Source organism: Styela clava, chromosome 12 (assembly GCF_964204865.1).
Source record: "Styela clava chromosome 12, kaStyClav1.hap1.2, whole genome shotgun sequence".
Classification (NCBI taxonomy): Eukaryota; Metazoa; Chordata; class Ascidiacea; order Stolidobranchia; family Styelidae; genus Styela; species Styela clava.
In genome coordinates this window covers 11,134,829-11,159,866 of record NC_135261.1, presented here as the reverse complement: position 1 = coordinate 11,159,866, position 25,038 = coordinate 11,134,829, and the positions used below count along the sequence as shown (strand labels likewise).

General features: G+C 33.6%; 1 protein-coding gene across 2 annotated transcripts; it reads right to left on the bottom strand.

The window, feature by feature from the left end:
• Window positions 1-2,101: 2,101 nt before the first annotated feature.
• Window positions 2,102-15,896, bottom strand: LOC120330265 (membrane metallo-endopeptidase-like 1). 2 transcript variants are annotated; one of them, XM_078118924.1, is made up of 20 exons: window positions 15,742-15,896; window positions 12,358-12,475; window positions 11,968-12,000; window positions 11,425-11,586; window positions 11,229-11,309; window positions 10,924-11,147; window positions 10,342-10,470; window positions 10,148-10,201; window positions 9,659-9,752; window positions 9,006-9,165; window positions 8,546-8,635; window positions 8,151-8,283; window positions 7,806-7,898; window positions 6,980-7,173; window positions 6,225-6,378; window positions 5,812-5,967; window positions 4,143-4,208; window positions 3,254-3,355; window positions 2,737-2,813; window positions 2,102-2,299 (listed from the first exon to the last, which is right to left on the bottom strand). In XM_078118924.1, exons 2-20 carry the CDS (start codon window positions 12,455-12,457, stop codon window positions 2,191-2,193), a joined length of 2,211 nt encoding a protein of 736 aa, XP_077975050.1. In that variant the 5' UTR covers window positions 12,458-12,475; window positions 15,742-15,896; the 3' UTR covers window positions 2,102-2,190. The 2 variants fall into 2 exon arrangements, with proteins under 2 accessions (XP_077975050.1, XP_077975051.1); XM_078118925.1 differs by lacking the exon at window positions 15,742-15,896 and adding an exon at window positions 15,109-15,395.
• Window positions 15,897-25,038: the final 9,142 nt, after the last annotated feature.

Here is a 25,038-nt window from a genome sequence, read left to right as displayed (position 1 = left end):
ATTGTATCTTCTACGGATATTAAGACTCTATTTAATACCTTTGTGCCACATACAGGACAACAAAGGAAAACAACATTTTTAGCTATTCCCAATGTTTGTTGACTACGACTGCAATTTTCAGCCATAAACCATCGACCGCTGAATCAGCATCAGATTCCACAACAGCAGAGTATGAAAGAATCAATCAAGATAAAAGTAGTTCTCAGATATTGGACACTCGTACCGTTCCGGAGTTTGAAGCTTCTTTTTTGTCTACTGATGAACGTTTGAAAACACAGACACAATCAACAATATTGGTCACAGCTTCTGACAACGCTGTTAGTTCACAAGTTTTGCACCAAAAATGTACCGTACTTCCGTATCATTAATTGGCGCTTGTCACTTTTAGTGGAATTGAAACAGGTAGTTCAGATTATACAGCGCTAAGGAATACAGAGACTGCTGATATTCCTACACATACTACAGACAAATCTATGACCATAATTTATACAAACACATTTCCTCAAAAAGAAATTCAGACGAAATTAGAATTTGAAAAAATCAACTGATCCAGGATCAGCCTCCGTTCCTCCAGTGTCACAAAGTTTTACTCCAACTAAGTTGCCTCTAACCACGATTGATAAATTACTTTTATCAACTAATATGTTAGATATTTCTGCTTCAAAAGAATAAAAAGTGATTCTTTCTTATCTAGTTTGATGCCGACATACACAGTAGCTACATAATTAAATTTACCAAGTGACAAGGCACCATTTCCGCAAACATCAAAGCGGTATTTGTCATCTACCGTTTCTGAACAGGAACTCGTGAAGTCGTTCTATCTTGAGTCTACATTTAAACTTGATGCGAAAGTGCCTAAAGACAAACCCGCTAAAACTACAGACATCAAAGCAAAATACACATATACATTCAAACTTGGTACCCCTGATAATTCGACAAATATCGTTTACGATCCAGCAAGTTCATTTAAACCTGAAAATTTTCCTCTTTATCAACAAAAAAAAAAAAAAAAATTTACCCAACAGCGCGTGGTATTACAATAGAATCTAATTTTTAACGAAGTTTTAGTCTCTGACAACGACAGATTATCTTTTTTTTACGACATTTGATCTGAAACCAAATGAAACAACCACATATTTTTCAAACAATATAACAAGCACACAAGGCAGCACTCCGGAAAATTTTTCAATTCTTTCAATTTAAAAAAATCGTTTTTGTTTTCATTAACTACTGGACCAATGTCTTTAAAATATTCAGTGGTTTATTTATTTCAAAAATTTCTGTGGGACCGATGGGGTATGTTTTGTGTAAGATGACGTCATCAATAGATATCTGATAAACGACTAAATCTAACAAGTTATCCCGCAGATACAAGACATAGTTAGTTCACAACTACGCATAAAAAAATAAAATTGAATACAAAAAGAGAACAGGAAAATTGAAAAAAAAATGAAAATCATTATTATTTAGCAAAATTTGGTTATAGTGAAAACAGTTTTTCCAAAGTTGAACAGCGTAATAACAAATCATTAATAATATATTAAAGCTAGTCTTTTTAGTTTGAGTTATCAATAGCTTTGCGGTGTTTGTAGAATGATGTGTAATAGATAGCAAAATTTAATATATACCAAACGTTTCGGCTGTTCACTTCCTAGACTTTGTACAAGAAAAGTCTGTGAAATCCTTAATATTGCCTGCAGCCTCATCAAACTCTTGTGTATAAATAACGCATCCCAATATATCAAATCACATACGTTTGAAATAACAAAGACATCATACTCACTTAGCATGCTTCTTATATATGAGCGTAACTCGATTTTTAAACCGTTTTGTGTGAAATTCGCACAAACAACTGTTTGGCGGGAACTAGTGAAACAAAACAAGGCATATTCAATATTTTCATTATGAGATATAATATTCCATTAGGAAACAGCTTAATGATTAAAATTTCCCTGAAGTGAAATTTTTCAAAAATTGCTCTGAAGATAATACCATATCCATAAATAAGGAATATGCAGTCATTCACTTGTGCCTATTGGAAGTTGTATTCTGCCATGGCGTGGGGTTGATTTAGTTCAAAACAAGTTTTTGTTTCATTTAAAAAAAAAAAAAGCAAAACTAAGCTCATAATTTAACACATTTTTAGAAATTGAACTTTTTATTAACAGCAATTTTTCCAACAATATTTCATCACCAAACACGACAGGTATCTTCTTGTTTTGGATACATTTTATCCTTTCCTTTTCTGCATCCAAATGCTTGTCCAAATTTTTCGAAGTTTTTCAATGAACCTTCCGCCCTGTATAAAATTCGACAATTGACTAGGGTTAGTATCATATTACAGTCTTGTTGACACATCTCTAATACGGATATAGAACTAAGAATATAAAGCATAGAAAAACTCATTACGTAACAATGAAAAATAAGTTTGTATAAGATGTTTTACACCGGCAACAAGCAGCCACTGCTGCAAGTGATAATAGGATATTCAGATAACCAAAACTATTTGATATATATTGTTAACTTTCATAAATTATTACACTTTGAGTGGCGTGGTAAGTCATGATATATCATTACAATTGTAATTGATATGACGTGGTGTGCCGAAATCAAATTCTAGTCAATTCAAATTCTACAGTAAATAGTTGGGTTGGAATTGTGAATGCGAATCGAGCCTATAATTAAATTTTCAACCATGTCAATAACCGTAAATAAAGAAATAAAAATATATTGTACCTGAATATACCAGGGCTATGAGGGAAAACAGCTAATCTTCTCTTAGCAAATTCTGGCCTGTCTGACCCGCACCACAACTAGATAAATATAAGAAAAAACGATAGCTTGAATTCTTTAGTTACCGCGTTTTAATTAAACAACAAAATATATACAGCAAGGGTGCGAAATGTTTTTTTAATTTTTTTATAAATTTAAATTAGTTAGTTTTTCTGCAACTTTTTACATCGAGTGAAAAAAAAAAGTAAATTTTGAAGACTTGTAATATAAATATCACATATAATAACTTCAAACTAATTATTTGGCCATACCAAGTTCACGGAACGAGGAAATCCCTGTAGTATCATCAACAAGTTTAACAATGGGGAATGCAGTAAGCTGAAACAAGTTCCTCAATAACAATCATACTTATACTCATACGATACTTGCATAAATGAATGCTCTAATTAACCAAAGTGCCACTGAATGAAACAAAGTATCATTTTGGAAAGTCAAATCTGAAGTCAAAAGTCAATTCTACCTGAGCGTTAGCAATAAAAAACAACTGTTCGTGTGTGTAACCTTCCAGTCCTGGCAGCTGAAATTCTCTACCTGGATTTTTGATCTTCCATAATTGATAACCCTGAAAATGTTATGATCGATAGTATTTTGCATAAAAATTACATGTACATCGCGTGGAGAAGGAAGCCTATACGGCTTCTCGTACGGTTATATCACTCCCTGTCGGGTATGGGATTGGATCGCCATTTATAATTTAATTAAGATGCATGGATGTGATGATGAAGGAAGCCGTAGCTGACCAGCGTTTACGTTAACCACGCTACGACGGCGAGGAGTCCAGCAATCCTCTCACCAATAATTATCCTACACTGGATTTGATCCACACAGTGTAATCAGGGATGCGGTGACGAAGATATACCTCACGATTAGCCCGATGCGCCACTCCAACGATCCCAATAATATGCGGTATATGTATTTATTAATTTCATTGAAAGCTAAGTATTTAAATTCACAGAATTAAATAAAATCTAGAATAAATGTAAAGTCTATTAGTTTTTTGAAGTACTGTGATATTCCTCCGGTAGCTCTAACTGCTTGTCTGGTGATTCCCGTTCATATGAATTCGATTTTGTATTTACTATGGGCGTTTACTTGGGGAAACAAAACTGCTTACTTCGGACAAGTTCTAGGATACCCATCGCTCAGCGGCAAATATTATTTTAGGCTTGTGTTTTCATAGACTGGTCAAAAATTCCTTCTTGTACCAAAACAAAACCGAAGTCAAACACGATGAAAACTGAGAAATGTTTTCTGATTCACGAATATTCAAAAGTGAAAATGACTGTAAGCTTAAATATCCAGTGATTGTCCGAGTAGTAACCACTGTGCTCATAAGCAAATCGACTCACTTGATATGCTAATCTTATTCCTCCATTATCTGCGATGTTCTCGCCAATCGTGAGGTTACCATTAACCTGTGGAATCAAAATGAATGCGTTGATTAGAAAAATTAATTTAATTTATTCAATTTATTTGAATTTTGCGCGTGTTCGAATACATGGCTTTTCTAACCATTTGAAGTTTTGAGTGTGCGTTCTTACAGAGTATTATCACATTTAAATGTTTAGTAAACAAACAAAAAAAATTGTTTTCAAAACGTGAATCCCAAACGATTTTGCTTCAAAGAAAAACTCCAATGGATTGTTAAAAATATAGCTTCAACCAGATACCATATCGTAAATTGTTGTCACATCTAACATATACAACGTTTCTCAACTCCTCCACGGGGTTGAATTTTGGAGAGCGGGGAATGAGTTTGCTTTGTATTAGCCGATGTATTAGTATTACTCATATTCTTTAGTTTTTCATCATTACTAAAATATATACTTATTCATAAACATATAATACACTACTTAAACTGTACAAAAACGCGAGTGCGTAACATATTGATGAGGATCCATTAGAGCAGTAGTTCTTAACCTGAGTTCGGTGGAACTGTTCCAGGGGTTCGACGAAGGTCCTCTGAAACAGTTGCATATTATGAGACTCTTTTATCGTCTCGCCTACTAATTAGGCATAAATACCTATAGTTCACCACAGATATTCAAACGTACACGTTCAACAACTAATAAATTAGCACTGCTGTGTGTAAAGCTTTGCACAGATATAAGTTTCAGTGGATCTGTTGGTCTTACCCCTTAGATTCCAGTAAATTTTATCGAAAACTCGAATTTTCACAGATGTCGTATGCTTGGGTCTGTGTACATATCTAAGATATCTATAATATGGCTTCCAAATATCTTAGGTTGTTATGACAAATCAATGAGTTTCGAGCTGAATATTCGCATCACCCTCATTCATATTCTACCATATATACTAATAAATCGAAGATGGGCATTAATTGTAAATGAATGATGCAAAATCAGAGCGTGTTCGTAGGTGATGAATATGCGACAGAGAATAATTCATTGCAGAGCTTTGCCCGAAATTATCATGATCCATTCAAGACAACCTCGATGTGACACCGAGTCATATCCTATCTCATTTCTGTAAAATAAAACAATCGACAAACGCATTTCAGCGCAGTTTGAGAACAAATGACTTGAACTATCAACGTTTATGACGCATATTATCATCTTTCGGATTTTCTAAATTGTCATTTGTTTTATCAGATTTTCGCCTTTTCATCCGCATAATTTATAAAACAACAAAAACATCTGCTTTTCCTGCCGCCGACACTATTGTGACAAAAAATGGCTATTCCCACATGATTATTGAATTTTAAAGTTACATCACAAAGTTCATTTTCTATAACCGTGCACAAAATTAGCTTCCCCTTTATAAAATTAGGATCGGGCTTCTAATTTCAATTGTTCAGTACGATGGGGTTCGACGGGCACTTTCAGTATAGCGCTGGGGTTCGGTAGGCTCACAAAGGTTAGGAATCACTGCATTGGAGATTGGAAAAATAAAGTAGTGTTATGTATAGGGAGAGAGGACCAATGAGTTCCAAAATAGGCAAAAGAAGGAATGTCATAGCAAGATTGGAAACGACTGATGTATTATTTTAGAACTCACAAACATTTCGGCTGGTTCATAGTAAAATTTTCCGTATTGCTTTCTGAAACAGGATTCCCTTTGTTCAAAGTTTTTTCTAGAAGAATTTGACCACCAAATTTCAAGATTACCCAATGCGTTGTATCTTGAACCAGCTGTATCAAATCCATGAGTTAACTGCAATTGAACAAAAATGAAAACAGTAGTGAAAATTAACCAAATGGCTTCCAATTATATGCCGATATATTAGAATATTTGTCAAAACAATGGAACTCCACCAATAAAAGTGATAGCGTCAATAGAGTAATGTAATATGCATTACAGTTTGCTATGAAATGATATAGTTTCATTAAATTCAATGAAAAAAAACACTGTTGTGATATTTTTGTGACCGTTATGAAACATATATGGTCAATAATAATACCAAAGTTTACCTCATGTCCCATTGCAACACCAACACCTGCGAAATTCATTGCGAATGGCTGTCCAGGATCAAAAAACGGGATTTGTAAAATGGCTGCAGGAAAAGTCATTCGGTTGAAATTTGTATTGTAAAAAGCATTCACTTGGCCTGGACCCATTCCCCATCTAAAACATTCTGATTATTTACTGTTCATCTACAGATTTATGTTGCATGACAGTAACGAAATGCATTTACTCGGAAATTATTGCCTTCAAATATTAATGATTAACGAATACAAAAAAAATAGTGGAGCAGTAATTGGTACTGGTTAGTTCATACATAATTTTGTTTGATATGTAAAAATCGAGATTTGCCTCATTTGCCATATTCATGTAATATGAACGTCATAGGTACACCTCTACGTAGTTACATCTGTAACGCATTATTCCTTTTGAATACCAAACGAATAAACAGTAACTGTAGGCTACACTGTAATGTTTTGATACTTCTACATTCGACAGTGGTTCACAACCAGTAGTGGGGTTTAGCCGGTTCGCACTGGTTCTATAGAACCGTCTCACGAAATTTTATGAGATCAGCGAACCGGTTAGCATTACATGACTTTTTGTAACAGAACCGCCTGAAAATATGAAATTTGTGTGATGGAACCGACTGACAAAAAATTTGAATCCCACCACCACTGTTCACAACCGTATAATAATTTGAATTGTTTAATAAAACGAACTGTCGATAAACAATACTGTAAAAATCTTATTTTCCGCCCACTTTTGTCTATCTACAGGTTGATTTAGTTTCGCCAAAGATTGATCCAAATCAAAATTATACAAATTTTGCTCTGATTCAAAATATTTTTTCTCTGATACAAACAGATCCTTGTATTCGTCGTCTAATCGAGAATTGTCTTCGTCAACAATGTATTCAGGGTAACCAATCAGTTTGGCAACTTGATCCACTTTATTCTATACATGGTAATGAACGAAATTAAATATAACTGAGTATAAACACCAAGAATCAAAAAATTTTGAAATATAGAATCGAGTAGAACTTTTACGCCAAATCAAATGGTATATTAAACCAGACGTTCACAATTTTAAATATTCAACGCGACAGACGTTTTACAATTTAAATGAGGTCCGTGTGTATATTCATGCACACGAGGCATTCATAATGACGTATCAGATTTCTCGATTAGGAATTTACAAAGATTTTAAACATTTATTAATTAATAAAGACAACTGAATACAAATATACACATAGTTTGCAAATTTTGTGCTGACATGAGGGATGAATTATTAACTGCATGTGATAAAATTTAATGTTTTATATTAAAATCACACATATCGCTGAAAACAATTTTATTGCGGTCCTCAAAGCATTGACTAACTTGAAGAAGTTCATAACAAAATTTAAAATAGAACATAGAACAACATTTACTGAGCTATGGGATTTAGTGCTCAATTCATTCAGATCTCAATATGTTAAAGAACACGATCTTGTCAGATCCATATAATGCAAGTTTCTAATTTCAAATGCTTTACATAGCAGTAAAGTATCACTAGAAATATATCTTCAAATTGAAATCTAAACTTACCAAAGCGAACTTTTTGGTACTTTCATCCATCCATGTAATTTTGTATAAATCGTCTTTAAACGCATCAATAACATCTTCTGTCATTTCAACTACCTAAAGTAACTTTATCATGTGAGAACTTATAAACAAGGTCTAATTGGTAGCATCTTAATTCAATTTAAATTGATTTTACACGAGTGCAAACAATGTTATAGTGGACGAAATTTGAATCAATGGATCAATTTTCTTCAATTGAATATTAATTAAATTTTGAATGAAAACGCAATCTCTTCATGCTTCAAATTATCTTAAATTTTATTGTGTTGATATCGTCAAGCTGAAAAACAATTAAACGTTTATTCTTACGGTATCTTTGTTTTCCTCAGAGAACAAAGCTTTGACGTAGATTGCTCCAACCGGCAATGGTAATAACATGTTTGCAGATGATATGCAATCTTGCCATTTTGGCTTCTCTTCTGCTGTCCCTAAATTAGCTTTGCTAAAAAAGAAATCAAACGAAAATATTTGAAAACTAAAAAAACTTTGAGCCATAAAACTGTCATCAAAATACCAAATAATTCTTTGTTATAAAAGTTATTTTTTCCTCATAATTAGCTAATTAGAAAGATTCGTACAATTACTGAATGATTATTTTTAGAAAATGAAAATTGAATCAATAGAATCAATTAAACTTTTCTAAATGTCCTAATGAAAAATAAATATCCTTTTTTAAATAATATTTCTCTTTTTCATAAACTTACTTGAAAGGTGCTTTGGTATCCCTGAACTTCTTCGATAGAAGATGATTGTGTTTTATGAGATTGTATATTATTACATAATTCTGAAGAACCCTGGTTTAGAAAATATAACTTTTACCTTCCATCAATGTTTACCTGTTGTTTACAATTTAGAACTTGATACCATAACACCTACACGTTTCAATATAAATAAAATTCTCACCAAAGCCCGCAAGCAGTATTGAGACGTTATCGTTTTGTGTTTATTCTTGTGTATAATATTTAAACTATAATGTTCAAAACCATTAAAATATAACGATATTTGGTTCCGACTTTTCGGATTGCAGTTTTATATTTTAGAGAACGCTAAATATCAACAAGACAGTTAAACACGTTACAAACTGTGATATATTATGACTTACCTTCTTTACTTAATTATCAATACACGAGACCTGATCCATAAGACAGTAATTCAAATCTTTACCTTTTGTTGTACTTCTTTAAAACCGACATAAGTTTGCTTAAATAGGGAATTCCATAAACAACAACTTCAGTTTTAGGGTTGGCTTTGATGTCAACTCGTTTCATAATTTGGTTTGTAAATTTCAACCAATCAAAGTCTGCCGATATTTTAATCGGCATTTCTAAAATAGTCAAATACAGAAAATTATTCATATTTAATGCCTCTATTGCTCACCTGTTACAGTGAGATAGAATGAAAGAAGCAAAGAAAAAAGAAAGGAATATGAATCCTTCAAAACCTTATTTTGAAATAACTTAAACTTGATAAGATTTAATAGGAGGAACCACTAAAAGTAAGTTTTATTGAGATGCTAAAAAAAATGTTATAAGTTTGAGTTAATAAGATTTGATTAATATAGCATGTTTTTCTAAATATCAACATTTTAAATTGACGTACGTCATAAATTGTATAATTTTCTAAAAAGTATTGTGCAATTTTGCCCCAAAATAAATTTTATCCATGACCATATTAAATTACAACAAACGATTATTCATCGATTGATTGTAAAGTCAGTAGACAGGATTTTATACCAATCTTTTATGTAAAAAGTACAAAAAATAAAATTTAAAGTTAAAGATTAATAATAAAGTACACATGTTCAAAGATGTATTTACCTTCGAATTTCATCTTATTGTAGATGTTCAGGATATCGATACGAGCGCTCATGGGTTCAACTATCTTTGCCAAGTCTGTTTCAAGTTGAATAATCTAAATAGTTGTAAAAATCTACATATATAGATATATTGTGAATTTTCTAATCGGTGTTATTTAAAAATATGTCTTGATCATTCAAGACTTTAGTACTAAAGATTATGGAAATTATTTCATTTTCTATTAAGTCTTCGCAACACGTGTCAGCAATCATACTGAAATATCAATGCGAGTATGGAAACACTACAGTATTATCGTGTCAAGTTAAACATCACACATTCATTCCTCGAGCCGCGATGGTGTAGATATTGAATTTGAGAGACAAAACATAAATTACAAGATGGTAAATACTATTTATTGTAGGAAAAAATTTGTAAATTCAAACATGTGCTTTTTTTCAAATGGCATTATTAAATCATAAATAATTATCAAGTATTTTATTGTCAACTTACGACGTCTACTCCTTTTCCTAGTTCAGTTTCATTATATTTACCGAATTCATTTACCTGAATAAACATAAAAAAGTTATATTTCTTACAATGCAAACGATGTTATAAGTAAACTATTATTGTAATCATTGTACAAACCAGATTATGAAGACATATTAAAAATATAAAATAATAAGCAGCGTTAGTGATAGTTTTACCATATTTCCACTCTTCCATAATTCTGCTAGATAGTCCCGCATATAGGTTTTATATCCTAGTAAAGTAGCATTGGATTCTGAGTTGACGTAAGAATCTGAATTTGTTATTCCCAGAAGAGGTTGATCAAGCTAATAAAGAACAAAATATCAACTGAGAGGTACAAATGAAAAAAATATAGATAACGGGTAAACGCTAAAATTTATACCGAATTGAATTCTTCACATTTATGCTGTAAACCTGAGTTTGAATATCAACTATTATAATTTATTCTTTATGTATGTCTTAATATTTCACTGCAATTGTCAGAGTACCAATGACAGATAACCCATAGATTCCGTGAATATTGCATATGAAAGAATTTTGTGCGTACTATTACATTATATTACTTCGAATTTCAATGGCAGCTCGAAGCGACTCAAAATTTTGCTTTGCAACGTTAACCCAATTCATTGTTGGGGAAACTCGCAGTAAGCCATTTATTTTTTACCCTACGAACATCACATTGTACAAGATTTTTCTTTGCTAATTTGCGACTTGTAGAACAGACAATAATCAATTTGCTAGCAATAGCCCCAACGTACCGTGATAACATATGAACTTGAATTTCGATCGTCTGTTTTTACGTCCATGTTAATTAACGGTGATGAAATAGCAAAGAAAGAGTCATATAGTCTGTTTTTTGCTCTAGCTAGCAGCATTTCCAAGCTGAAAGATTCTACATCGAATTCATCTCCAAACAAAGGCAAACCTCCGTAATTTTTAATCAAATTCAAAGCTGGTTGAGCACCTAACTTCTCAACAATATCTGTTTTACAAAAATATTTGAGTTCAAGAATAAAATTTATTTCATTGATGACCACATTCTTATTCATTCATTCAATATTACCTTGATCTACACACGCTTTGTAAAATGTTTTTGCCTTCTTAATTGCATCTCTATCGTTGGATGAATCAGTACTTAAAAGTTCTGCAAAAAAGTTTTGTGAATTCAATAGACTACATTATTATCCTACTCAATAAGGCGGGTTCACTGGGATGTTGTACGCTGTATCCTCTTTCTATCGTTGAAACAAACAACTCACCTCGAAGGTGCTTTTGAGTTCTTTCCGCTGTAAAACTGAACTGATTAATTGTTGGCTTGTCCTCCGGAATAGGATTATTTTTCAACCATCCAGCGCATGAATACTGATAAAATTTGTTGCATGGATCGTACATCGTGTCCAACGAATTCAAAACTCTTGTAGCTAAAATATATATTCAAGCTTTCTAAGTTTTGACAGAATGAGGATATATATATAATAGGGATTGCGTTGCACATCGCATCAGCAATACAAACAACATGATAGAAGTTGTAGAAAATTAGTTTATTTATTTCAAAAAGTACAAGCATATATATGCTAGAATGGTAATGTCATGCTGGCATATAGTATTCGTTAATCCACTGGTATTTCATATTCAGGTATGCAATACAAATTTGTTCATTTGGTGCCTGATACTCATTTATATGAACGAACTCGGATCAAAATTGAAACAATCATATTCCATGAGTAACAGTAATCTCCCTCCCCTTTTTTGGTTTGCTATATAATTGCTATAGTGTTATCCGAAAACAAAAACAAACTTACCTGCATTTATACATGCCTTTGTTTTACACAGCGCTGAAATATAATTAAAGAAAATTATTATTTCACGAGTGACATACATTTGCGTTTGAATAATTAGTCAGTGTATCAAACTTGCTTTTTGAATGTAAATGACAACTAATTTGATAAGTGAAGTAAGAACCAATATCAAAATATGTATCAGAATTCTGGTACAATGATAAAGGGATAAAAGTAGCGGCGAGTGATCGTTTGGATTGAATTCGGGATGTGATTAAAAGTTCACCAAATAAGATCTCCATATAAGAACATACTCTTCGGTTTGCTTGATATCCTGATAAATAATGCATAGCGTATTGGTAACTATAACTAATTAATTTGAATGCAGTATTACATAATAATCGTTCTGCCTACCCCCGCTTTCGTTCTCCATTGACATGAAGTACGCCAGAATAGTCGTGAGTACAAGGGCAACAACCGTGGCAGCCACCACTGATGTTTTACCGTTTCCCATTTTTGTATTTAGCTATATCTATAAAATAGTAAAACATGAAAGAAACAGTTAATAATATAAATAGATTTAATAGATTCGAGGGTGTGGTAAAAGTTTATACTTTTGAAAGAATGTGATAAAAACATCGTTTTTTATCAAGCTGAATAAATAAATACCTTTGTAAAATTTAGTATAAACTATTTCATATTCGTTGTATTTTACCGATATTTCTGTCATACGTTATGTTGACGTGTAAAATTTGTTGCACAATATATATGCTCGATTTGGTATAATTAAATAGAATCATTTCATTCTGGAAAATAGCAGCATTTCCGTTTTTCAAATGTAATATTTCTATTCAGAGCTACAATAAAATGTCCGATCTGAAGTTGAATACGATTAAGTCAGCAATATAAACATGTGATATCTTTCATTTAACAATAAAAAGATGTAGGAAATGATTAAATGGGCTCTTCTGAGCAAGCGCCCAATCACCAGTAATTAATAATATGGGTAATCGTATAAGAATTCGTTTAGGACTTGTGAGCTCCTTATTCATATCTGGAAAATCAACTTATTCATCTCATCGTCTCTCTAGAAATATATAGACTAAAAAATCGACCCTATATCTAATTCTGCGTTGAAAATAAACCCGAATTCAAATACATCTAAAATTATATGAATTTGATACAATTCCTAGTTAAGTTTATCAATGTATTCTCAAATTTTCAACTTGAATAAATTAGCATATGCTTAGATAGTGTTGTTTTAATTTCCTAACACACATGTATAACGAGATAATTGATGTATCCACAAGAATTCAAACCGCCTATACTTAACGTAGGTCGCCTCACCACGATCGCAATCTTTCTTCGATCGAGAAGTGTTCCTAGTGAAAGCCTCAGGGCACGATGTTGTTACCAAAACATGCATAAACAACAATGGGTTTTTGCAAAATGCAACTGTGAATCACAATATTATCCGCTGCTATTATTCTTCATATTGTTGCTATGGTAATGCTAAGACTATAAAGCAAAAGCAATCCACAGAATTAAACCTAATAAATGTTTATTTATATTGGGATCATGTAGCATACTACCCAACCTGACTATTAAAACCAATGAATTCTGAGTGGCCCGACCCCAGTTTTCACCGCTTCATCTTATTCAATCATGCGGAGAGACATTTTACAGAAATGTTTGCGTCACGAGACTCACGACAGAAATGCATTTCTGAATTTTAAATCCTGTTATTATGCGTTCACATGCATAAATCATACATACACTGTTGGTAACGACCACTGATATTTCGCGGCCATAACAAATTTCCTTGATGATTCAAATATACAACTCGCTGATTAAACACTCATCATCCATCATCAGGCACTATCTCTTTTTATCTCACTAACTAGACAACAGTAAAGCCATTGTCAAGTCTTCCATCATCGAAATTGTAGTCTGTATATAATCCAACCAACCGAGCAAAATGTTAAGCGAACTTCTACGCTAAGCTTATTATAATATGCCGCAACATTTGCGTCAATCCATTTGGGAACAACAACTTTTGACATATACTTTATAATATCGCTTTGTTTTAACAACCTGGTTAAAATTGAAATAAATACCCAGACAACAGGTAATAACTATATACCAACTAACGAAATTTATTACAGAAAATTTGCAGCGAAAGAGGAAACATATATATTTAATTATCATTGGAAATTTTTATACAAAATTATAATGAAATTGATCATTTAATATTCATCTGTACCTATAAGCCCTTTGTTTCATTGTGTTGCAGAGTACATAAAAATCCAGCATGTTGTGCTGAGATACAATAGCATATAATTGCAACTTATTATTTCTACTTTGTGTGTTGCTGTTCGGTTTTGTCAATGAAAGCTTTCAATAACTGTTAAAATATTCTTTCACCCTAAAACACATTCTCATATAAAATAAAATGTACGACACTGTGGCTTTCCTTGATTGGGTGGCTACTCTAAATTGTTGATAAATTTAGCTTTTAGTCCCATTTGAGCATGTATTGAAATGGATTATACAAAACTTATACAAGATCATAAACGCAAAAAGCTTCTAAATATGTTGCCTATGCGTTTGAAAGTGTAGGTCTAAACAAGGCACAGTTGCTTTTCAATAAAATGCGAAACTGCAGCGTGACTCCTCTAATCTCTGTAATTAAATCGCAAAACCAAATTTTTTAATCGGGCTGAACGCTCAATATAATCCGCAGTAAACGATTAAACTTATATGTTATGGTACCATGATGCGATTAAAGATTTTCTACAAACCTCTTCCATTCATAAACCGATGTATAATCGCTAAACCTCAACGTGGTAAAATATTTTTGGGATCAACTTTTCACTGTATCGATGAAAAATGGTCGAGAAAAGGATAAGAATGAAGCTCAAATATATGGACACGAATGTCAATTAACTACGTCAGATGAATACCTTAATTAACAAATATTTTTTGTCTGTTTCATATGCCTAAATATCTGGATAATCGTGGAATCAGAGGAGAGTACATGTAATTAAATTATCCTACGACGTCACAATTACTCAGCGAGACATTCATTTAGGTACTTACCATATTTGTTCTTTCAATAGCAATAGAAATGAATAAAATATGCCGCAATTTAGAAGAAATACTTACTTGAAAATTTTACCCAAGGTTAGGAAGCAGCCAAAGTTATTCTATTTGGCGGCAGTATGGAACTAAACCACCTACGTGGAACTCTCTTTCTTTTTTGTTCGTCATTCGTCCTTCCCATGCAATATATATGGGTTTTCGCATTGCTGTTTTTATATTTTATGAACTTTGGCAAATGAGGCTGATAGAACTTGACACATACACATCTATACAGGTAACTTGTTAAGGCGTAAGGAAGTAGTCTCGCTTGACGGAATAAAAATATTCACATGAATCACCATAATCGGCAAGAACTATGACAAACTGAGTTAAACTTCATAGAATCTGAAAGACAAAATAACATCGAACACACATATGAACCGTCTTTTTATTTCAGCAACAGAGTGTAAAACAATACACAGGCTCGTCGATTCGTAAATCTTTAAAACGTGTATAAATGAGATAGCTTTGCTGGATGACACGGCGGATTTTAACCGAGTTCAGCGAGTTGCCTATAAAACTACATATTCGACGAACCTCACGCCAAACGGCGAAAGGTAATTGTTTTCTTTATTTTACGTTACTAGACGTGAAATTTACTTCGATGGTGTGAAAAATATGGTGTTTGTTCACTTATTTCATATTATTATTTCTTACCTTCCAATTCCGTATTTTTCTCATTCCAGAGTTCTTCAAATTACGTAGTGGTGTACAGCTCATTTTAACACAACAACCTTGTATCGAAGAATTTCAAGTTGAGAAAAGCACCTTTTTAGTCAAGAAGTAGGAACGATTTCATGAGGAAGGGGACTAACTAACTACGTCAAGCAAAAGGGTAAGATTACTTTTTTTGTCAACAAGTAGGAACGATTTCATAGGAAAAGAAACTAACTGACTACGTCAAGCAAAAGGGTAAGATTGCATAGAATCTGCTAACATGTCTTTTCATCTCGGAGCAATGTATGTTATAGGTCTGTTTTCTATAAAAAAAAGAAGATGCAGTAAGAACGAACTATTAATTTACCATTTTTCTAGACTGAATTGATGCATAACTTTAGCATTACAGCATGCACAGAAATTGCAAACCTTTTATTGCAGGGTGGCCCAAACCCAGGCCCGCATGTGGCCCACGCCATCAGTATCTGTGGCTCGCATCGCATTTGGCGGAAGGTAATAAAAAAAATCGCATTTGGTGTTGTTTCGTCATAAAAAATAACCAGAAAAACTATTTGACATTTTGTTGACTAGTGTTATGGCTAGCTGAGGCAACTAACAAAGTTGAATAATGTACTTGGCTGGTCCAACTTGTTCACTGGTTTTCTATCTTTATTGGTTTGGAATATATGCTGACAATATAATAACTAAATATGATAAATAAATATTATGGCCTAACAATATAATTTCTTTTTGTGTTTTTTTGCAACCAGCCTAAACGATATTACGAAAAAAGCTTCTATATCCCATATCAGGGTATTTTGTAAACATGAGTTTGAATGGAAAGAATTTTCTGGTGTTTTTTGCACGTTTTATCTTGATACCTACCAAATAATAATCAAAGTGTTCATTTTCTATTGCCCTGTTTATCTATTTTTGGCACTATTGTGGCCCGCGAACAATGCAAAGATAATTTTCTGGCCCCCGAAGCGACAACCTTGGATCACCCTGATTTATTTTATTTAGTGGAAAGGTCAAGTATATATTAGATCTTTAACTGAAAAATTTGGCAAGGGAATTGAGTAAACAACTAAATTATCATCGCTACCACTGTTTCATTAACCTGTACGCTGTATAAAACTAAGTTACATGGGAAACGATGTCAACTTAATCACTATTATATTGCATATAATTCTTTAGTTCAGTTATAACTGTCCTTGCCGTGGATAATGGTTTTGGTCGAATAAGCCAGAAGGCAGGGTTGTGTCCGTATATACGAGCATAAATCCCAAATGTCGGCGAGATGCCTTCATATAGGATACTGATAGAACAGTGGTTCGGACAGATGAGCTAGTTCCGTGTGATTAGGGAATTTTACTCGAATAGCACCTGTGTAGTGTTAGAAAAGTTGTCATCGAGTATCCACAACCAATTGTCAGGTTAAGATGTTCGCACTGCTGCAGCTAGTAGGATGTTATGTCATACCACATGATTCTCTGGCGCCAAATTAGTAACAGCAATTACTATACCTGTATAGTCTCACAAGTCAACGTCCTCGGATGCGTGAGGTGCGGTATTGGTGGTGGTGCATGTGGCGGGGAAGAATATGTCAAGAGAGCATCTGTGTGATATTAATATTACTTGTTATCTACGCTTGAATGAAGGAGAGAGATAGCTCGGAGCCGACCGACGCTCGAAAGTATACCCGCAACGTCAGTTAAGTTTCCTCGGATATAAACAGCTTGTGGTACAGTTACTTTATTACGAAATTACAGTCTTATGTTGTTTTAAATGTTTGAGTGTTGTGCACGAATGCCCGTAATGCCGGCCAAATGTTGCAAAGAAATTGAAATCGAGAATACGCAAATTGGCGTATCAATCCCACCTCAGTTTTGAAAACACATATTTGCCGATGTGAGAATATGGTTTCCCTCCTAATTTTCCAAATAAATCTTGAGCTATATGAGAAAACAAAATAGATCGTACTTGACGGGTCTCTTTTTCAAAATTAATTTTGTGAATGATTGATGGGATATTTCTCGAAGCCTGATAGTCTGACCTAAAATATACAACAAATATTGAGATTTTGTGGGTTGCGCATAAATTTTTAATCAGTTCGTAAGAGACAGCATTTTATTGTTGCAAAAAAACATGAATTGAGTTGACGTTGGGTCGATATATTTTAAAACAGTTTAAACATAGAAAGCATTTAAAGATTCCAGTCAGAACATAGTTGCTGTCAAGTGTGAACTATAATTAGACAGTCGCAAGAATATGCAGTTCAGTGCCCAAAATAAAGCTGCACTTTCACATAAATGAGTCTTCGAACGCGTTTTATTGTTTATCCAGGTCGATTTTTTTGCTTTAAAGACAATCCGAAATTGCTTTGGCAAACTCGGGCATTAATTTTGCATTGCATATTGGTCTGAGTTTGGTTTTGCTTCCAGTAATATAGTTATTTAAGGGAAATATTTACGTAAACCTGGTGAAACTTGCGAAATCAATCCCCGAGTTCGCTTGTAGTCGAAGTAAGTAAAGCTTGAAGCAGCCTTTCATATTCATGTAAGAAAGTTACATCCAAGCTTTTGTTATGTTATTTTCATTTGTTATTTCAAGGCTCAAACTTGAACGATTATCGCCCTATAATCAAAAGATCAAGATTGATTATTAGATTTGGGGTAGAATTTGTGGCGTTTAATTTCATGAATCCGAAATCGCATCGATTGTGATTGAATTAAAGCAAGCATAAAGTTCCGTTGCAGTGTTGAAATAATTTATATATATAAATATATATAATTCGGTATTTTACGGTGTTGAATTGTTCTATTTACACGAAATTACTATTTATTACATCTGTAAATAAAAGATGGGAGTGGTTTCATAACAGCCAGTGCATTTTGTATGAAAATACGTCCTGACTGACCGAAAGAGAGAATAACATCAAAGACTTATTATCAGGCTTGTCCATGGGAAACGTCCCAAGGGATGGGATGGGACAGCACGCATTTGTATTTCCCATGGGACACGAAAATCGTATGAGTTTCGGGGAAATGATGGTAAAACATTTCGTTATGGACTTCGTGTCCATATATCTGAGCATATCTCTCTCCTTAGCTATAAAAGACAAAATACATTCAGCATTAACAATATACTTCGTGAAGGGGCTGTATAATAGTTGTGAATATAAAGTTAACAAAGTCCGTAAATTTTGTTGTTTTGCATGTCTATTCATACATGTAGTCCTATTTAGTAGACGTTGAACCTGAATCTAACAATTTTTATTGAATCTGATTCCGATGGGTATCCCATGGGATGGGATGGGACAGGTATAATTGCTATGGGATGGGAATGGGACAGAAAAATATGTCCCATGGACAAGCCTGCTATCTATTCAAGTAACACACACGTCAGGAAAATAATTTTAAAACTTGGTTGTTAACGCTACACATATATATTTGGATACTACTATAGCAGCTGAGTTGCATGTCAGTTATATGTCAATTATTTGTATAAATTGCCTTGTTTCTTCTATTATTCATATACCTCAGTTAAAGTCAATATTTCCAGACAAAAAATTTCTCTAAAGACAACATTATAATACATGCAAATAACATCGTCAGCACGTATGCAGGCTGGTTTAAATTAAATTACTCCCTGCTATAACTATGTTGACGAAGATAACTGACTAAGATCAATATATAAAATACCCAAGAAGTTGTGTAAGATTTTGCATGTGCCTTCGTTCTCTTTGAAGTTTTTACTTATCGATCTTGATCGGTAATTACTTATCGATCTTGATTGGTAAGTATGTTGATAGGTATTTGTCTGTTTGTTTGTCTGTCTGTTAGACACTGTCTTATGTTAAGCGATATCTCACGAAAGCGAAGTTGAAACTGCTCCGAATGTGCGTTCATCATATCTCGGGCCAGAAGCTATTGATTTTGGATGAATTATGTCGTATAATCAGCAAATTATATCTAATTAATTAAAGTCGGCGGTCTCCTATCGCTATCTCGTCCTATATTACTAGGACGAATGTGTTGTTATGTTAGCAAATGGCAGCTAGGTCCGACATGAAAGCCAAAAGACTTATGGTATTATTCTCACTTGTTCAAACACGCTCGAATGTTGATCACGAAGGGCTCTCGATGCGCGCTGCTAAAACAACAACTTATTGTTCGTATCTGAGTCTGCTTTGAAAGACTCATTTTATTAAAAAAATTCCCGATGAATATCTAATATAGTTACAAGCATGGCCCCTCGTGCGAATCATTTTTGACTCGCACTTGGCAAAGTTAAATTTTGATTTTAACATCCTGGTTTGAATTTCAGGTCCTCTCTGGTAAGCGTTTCGTTTTCATCAGTTTATTTTTTAAATAATATCACGTGATGGCTCAGTAGCTAACTCATGTAGTATATGTCTCGCAATATGAGGTCGTCTCGAAGCATATCAAAGTTCCCCGTTCAACCAGGATGTAGTAAATTGAAGTTATTACTCAAGGAAAGATTCCAATTTTTCCAATGAATAGCTGTCTTTGCATCAATGAAATTTTGTCTGAAGCCCTTTGTTTCCAAATTAAAACATGTGGTACTCCCGTAGTATGTACCAGGTTAGGGTTAGGGCCTAATTTTATTCCAATTTTCCTTATTTTAGTTCTATTACGAGTTCGGGGACCGTCTGTGTTAGTCAAGTGAATATACCCCCTGCCCATAGGTTCCGGGTCCTTTCACACAACTTCATGTAAAGCGGGCAAACCAAATTTGTTACCTCCATATTGGTACACATACTTCTGGAGCGCGATGGTATACAAAATTTACTTTAATTGTAGATGATTGTAATCCTGCTTTGAGTAGCATTCCCCAACATATTTTTTGGGGATACAGCGTTATAAATTTTAATTAGTATTCGAGTCAGCTAAAGCCATGTCTTATTGATTTAATATATAACTTGAGTCACCAAATATTTGACTTTATTATATTTAAATTATACATTTCACATTTCTGCGTTTGTATTAGCATGATCAAACTCGACTAAACGTGATCTTGCTAAAATTCATACGTAATGTAGTAAATTTAATGCAAATATTATTCAATAGTTTTGCATAATTTATGAAAGTCATTTGTATTTGTCGTTTACTTCGATTAAGTAAAGTGACTGTGACAGATATTGCTTTATTCAAATTAGTTTCATCTCCATTATTATACCATTTTCCATTGTTGCTTGGTGGTATATATTGGGACAATAGCCAATTTAAAAGCATTGTCAAATTTTAGAGCGTTAAGTTGTCGCAATGGCCTCAAATTTTGGTCTATGAAAGATTGTTACAACCTCTGACATAGTAATCACTGAGGAACTAGTACTTAGAAACATTCTGCGTAATAAAAGGTTTCTTGGCTCACATCGACGAATTTTGATCATTATTTACTCTTGAGGGAATCTGCCGTTTCAAAATTATGATTTTGACGTAATTGGACATTAAGTGTACTTATAAATCGTTTTTATAAATTTTTGTTTTTGTTACTAACATAGTAAATTTCTTGGTATTCTTCTTTTACTTCTGCTTGTTGTCGTTAAAATGGCTTTTCTCTACTCCTCTACTCTCCTACTGAACCATTTGCGTTGAAATATTCAGTGGTTAAATATTATTGTTTTCGTCAGGCTAACAAAATATCACTGCTATATGTTTTGAAAATGTTTATTGGCCCTATTCGTTTTTCACTAAAATTTTGCCTGATGACGTCATCAATATTAGAAAATTGCGCACCGTGCGGCGCTTTTGAGATCGTATTTCAGCGACCTTGTCGAGGATTTTTTGTTAAGGAAGATTACCCAAATTGGAAAAGATTTGATACAACTCCATTTTGAATTTTGTGTCTATATATTTGAGCATTGTTTTCTTGGTAATTAAATGAAGGTTTACTCAAAATAAAACATTAACAGACCTATACTGGTGAATCAGCATTTCTAGTAACCTCAAAATTTCTTCGACTCGCAGTAAATATATTATTATTATTTAAGATTACCATAAAGTTAAATTAGAATATTCATAGCAAAGAAAGTGCCTGTAGAAATACTGTAGTCGTAAAATGTAAATTTTTTGAAAACTTTGTCTCTAATTAATCAAACGTTAATTAAACGAGTCTTGAAATGACACAAGACGTGTTTAATTGATAAAGTCAATAACAAAGAATTCAATTCAAAACGTGACAAGCAATAAATACAAAACATGTTCTATCACTCCACGTGAAGTTATGTAAAACCAGCGTCGTATGTCAAATCATATTTAAACAAACATGAAATATACTTGGATTATTTTCTTCGCGTGGAATTCATATTTGTCCGGACATGATAATGGTATTTTGCGGCACAGGAAAACCAATTGGGTATCTCAAATGTCAACCTCCTTCAATAATCATATTTCGGTTGCGCAGTTTGTAACCCCGTTCAAACGTCACGACTGTGGAGAGTCATGGCGAGTTACACTATTGGCCTGTAGACAAATATAAGTTGAAGAGGCAGCGGCGATTCAATTTGATTCAAGATATAACTTAGCTTTTCTCAAGAATATGAAAGTTGTAAAAAAACATAGAAAGAAATTGTGATATCTTACTATAGTTGCTAGCAATGTGATTGACAAAAGAAAGGGGACTTTCTTATCATTGTTTCATTTTTGTTTGTGCACGTTTTGAAACACCTGCTCGTGCTTATGCATCGGATACTTGGCAAGGTTTTTTAAAAGTACTTTTAACTTAGCTTTTGCAGGACTCCCAGGTTAGTTTGATAGGATATGTCTTCCCAGACACCAATTTATTGTCAACTTTGTCAAATAAGATATCCAGTCATCCCTATTTTTTACCGGTACCCATATTCCGATCTACAATAATAGGATATTATGGTTTATGAATCTAGTTGAACATCTAGATCCCTGGTGGTGTTAACAATATTTGAAAGAACATTGTTAGCGAAAATCTTCGTGACAGTTCGAAGTATAAGCCGTTATTGACGATATATGGTGACCGTACATTTGAACCCATGTACATTTGAACCCATGCGTATATCCACGGGTTCAATCTATATGCGGGTGCTAAAACCCATGGGTTAGGGTTAGTATGGGTTTAACTATCCGTGAAACAAAAAGAATTTCATAGGTGCAATAGCATACAGGTGCAATTGTCATGGGTTCAAATGTACGTGGGTTCAAATGTAATGGAACCACGATATATTTATTAATGGGCTCTTTATCTTCAACATAAATCATATGAATTCAAAAATTCTAATCTATTTCAATATCCAATTGGATGATACATTACAAACCAACAAATACAATTTCGAGGGCATGGTACCACCAGTGCATCGCGATGGCCAATGTCTTATTTGTTGAACATTCGGTTTGAGTGTACATTCAGTTTGGTGTAAGTTAGCCTTGACTGTAGATAAGGAAAAGAGATTTCAGTTCATGCCCGAGCGAGAGATAAGCGAATCAAATTACTTTGGCGCGTATGACATTATTGTCAGCCAACGCTATTAAAACCTCCCGAGGGAGTATTTTTATACATTTTATAAAGTAATGCTTTCTAAGATCAGGTTGTGGTTGGAATGCGATACCGCCGTATTTACATTGAATAGATCGCGGACATAATTTTTATGCATACAGAATCGGTTACTGGTAAATATAGCACTCGCAATCGATGGCGGTTCCGTCTAAGTAAGAATAAATTATGTCTGGATTCTGTAGGACTTGATGCGTGAAAACCAACAAAATAGACCATACCGTCTGTTTAGCTGTGCATATGGCATAATGGGTTGAATGTTATTTTTTATTTTGTGCTATATCTGGTCCGAGCGTCGCATGTGCCTATACGTAGCGGGAACTCAAAGTATCGCAAATTACCATTTAGATTTACTTTGTATTAGTAGTATATACTATATACTATACACTATATAGTATATATGTTACCAGGTCGGACGGGTCAGTTTAAATTTGTAGTGTGCTATGTGGAGGTAATAACAAGTTATCTTTGGACAACTACAGCGCGTTTGCCAGCACAGATGTTTTGCAGACGTTATGTGTAATTCTTATCAGCATTTACTACTTTGAAATCGGGAAACATTTATTGCATTTTAGGCATCAATTGGACGAGATTGGTCACTAAAACGTTCCACTAGCAACAGTCAAACACGGAAGTTCAATAAGAGAGAGTTTCTTTATTAGATCAGAGCAAAGTAGCATCGAAAACAAGCAATGCAATGCTTAGTTTTTTGTGCCGTCGAATATTATCAGTTAGTTATACGCAGGGGCCTATCCTGAACATAGAGATTTTTTAATATAGGTTTAGTTGATGATTAATTCTAGTAAAAGTCAGGTACTTCGAAATATGTGAACCAAGATGGCGAACACCGGAACGTAGTATATATATGTAGCCTACCACTGTACCGGGTTAGGGTTAGGCCATATTTTTATTCTAACTTTCCTTATTTTAGTTTTATTACGAGTTCGGGGACTATAGCCAAGTGACTCTCGTAGTATTTGTACCTGAAATTATGGCCTAACCCTAACCTGGTACACATACTGCGTTCCGGTGTCCGTCATCTTGGTTCACAAACTTCTGGAGTACCAAAAGGCATTCCCGCCAAGAATGTATCTGTGATAACAGACTTGACGATACAAAACAAAATCATCCATTTTAAATTTTTAATGCTCACGTTCTTCTTTTTTAAATCCCACCAGAATTCATGTCTTCGCATGTAATCTTTGGATGACGTAAATATATACCTGATGTAAACTCGATAGTTGGCTTTTTATAGTCTGAACTCAGATCATGCTTTTATGAAAATTCTATTCCGGCGAGACTTGAAGTATTCAGTTACCAAGAAATTGTCTATACTTTATGGTTATATATTTGTTATCCATATCTGGCAGTTCTTGGACTGTCGTGTCGTGATATAAAAGGACGTGATTATACGCTGTCATGTCGTAGGCATGATATTATTAGCTAAGACGAATATCATTTTATGCATGTCCTGACTCTGAAATTTAATCAATCAAATTGAAAACTGTACTACGACGCTGATTCAAGTAAAAGATCTCATTTTGAAGACATTACAAACTTAAGTTTTGCTAACTATACCATATAGATGCGATTGACACACGTAATCCGTTATGACGTATGACACGACGTGTGGTAATAGTAACATATGTTTCAGATGTCATAACACGCGCGGTAAATGGCAATCTTTGAAAAGTTAATTTTGATGTAAAAGTTGTCAATATGTAATCCATTAATGAATGGTGTTACATC

Coding starts and splice junctions, on each gene's coding strand:
- LOC120330265 (XM_078118924.1), bottom strand. CDS start 12,457: ATGGGAAACGGTAAAACATCAGTGGTGGCTGCCACGGTTGTTGCCCTT. Junction 11,587..11,967: donor AAAGGCATGTATAAATGCAG/GTAAGTTTGTTT, acceptor TATATATTTTAG/CTACAAGAGTTTTGAATTCG. Junction 9,166..9,658: donor CAATAAGATGAAATTCGAAG/GTAAATACATCT, acceptor TGACTATTTTAG/AAATGCCGATTAAAATATCG.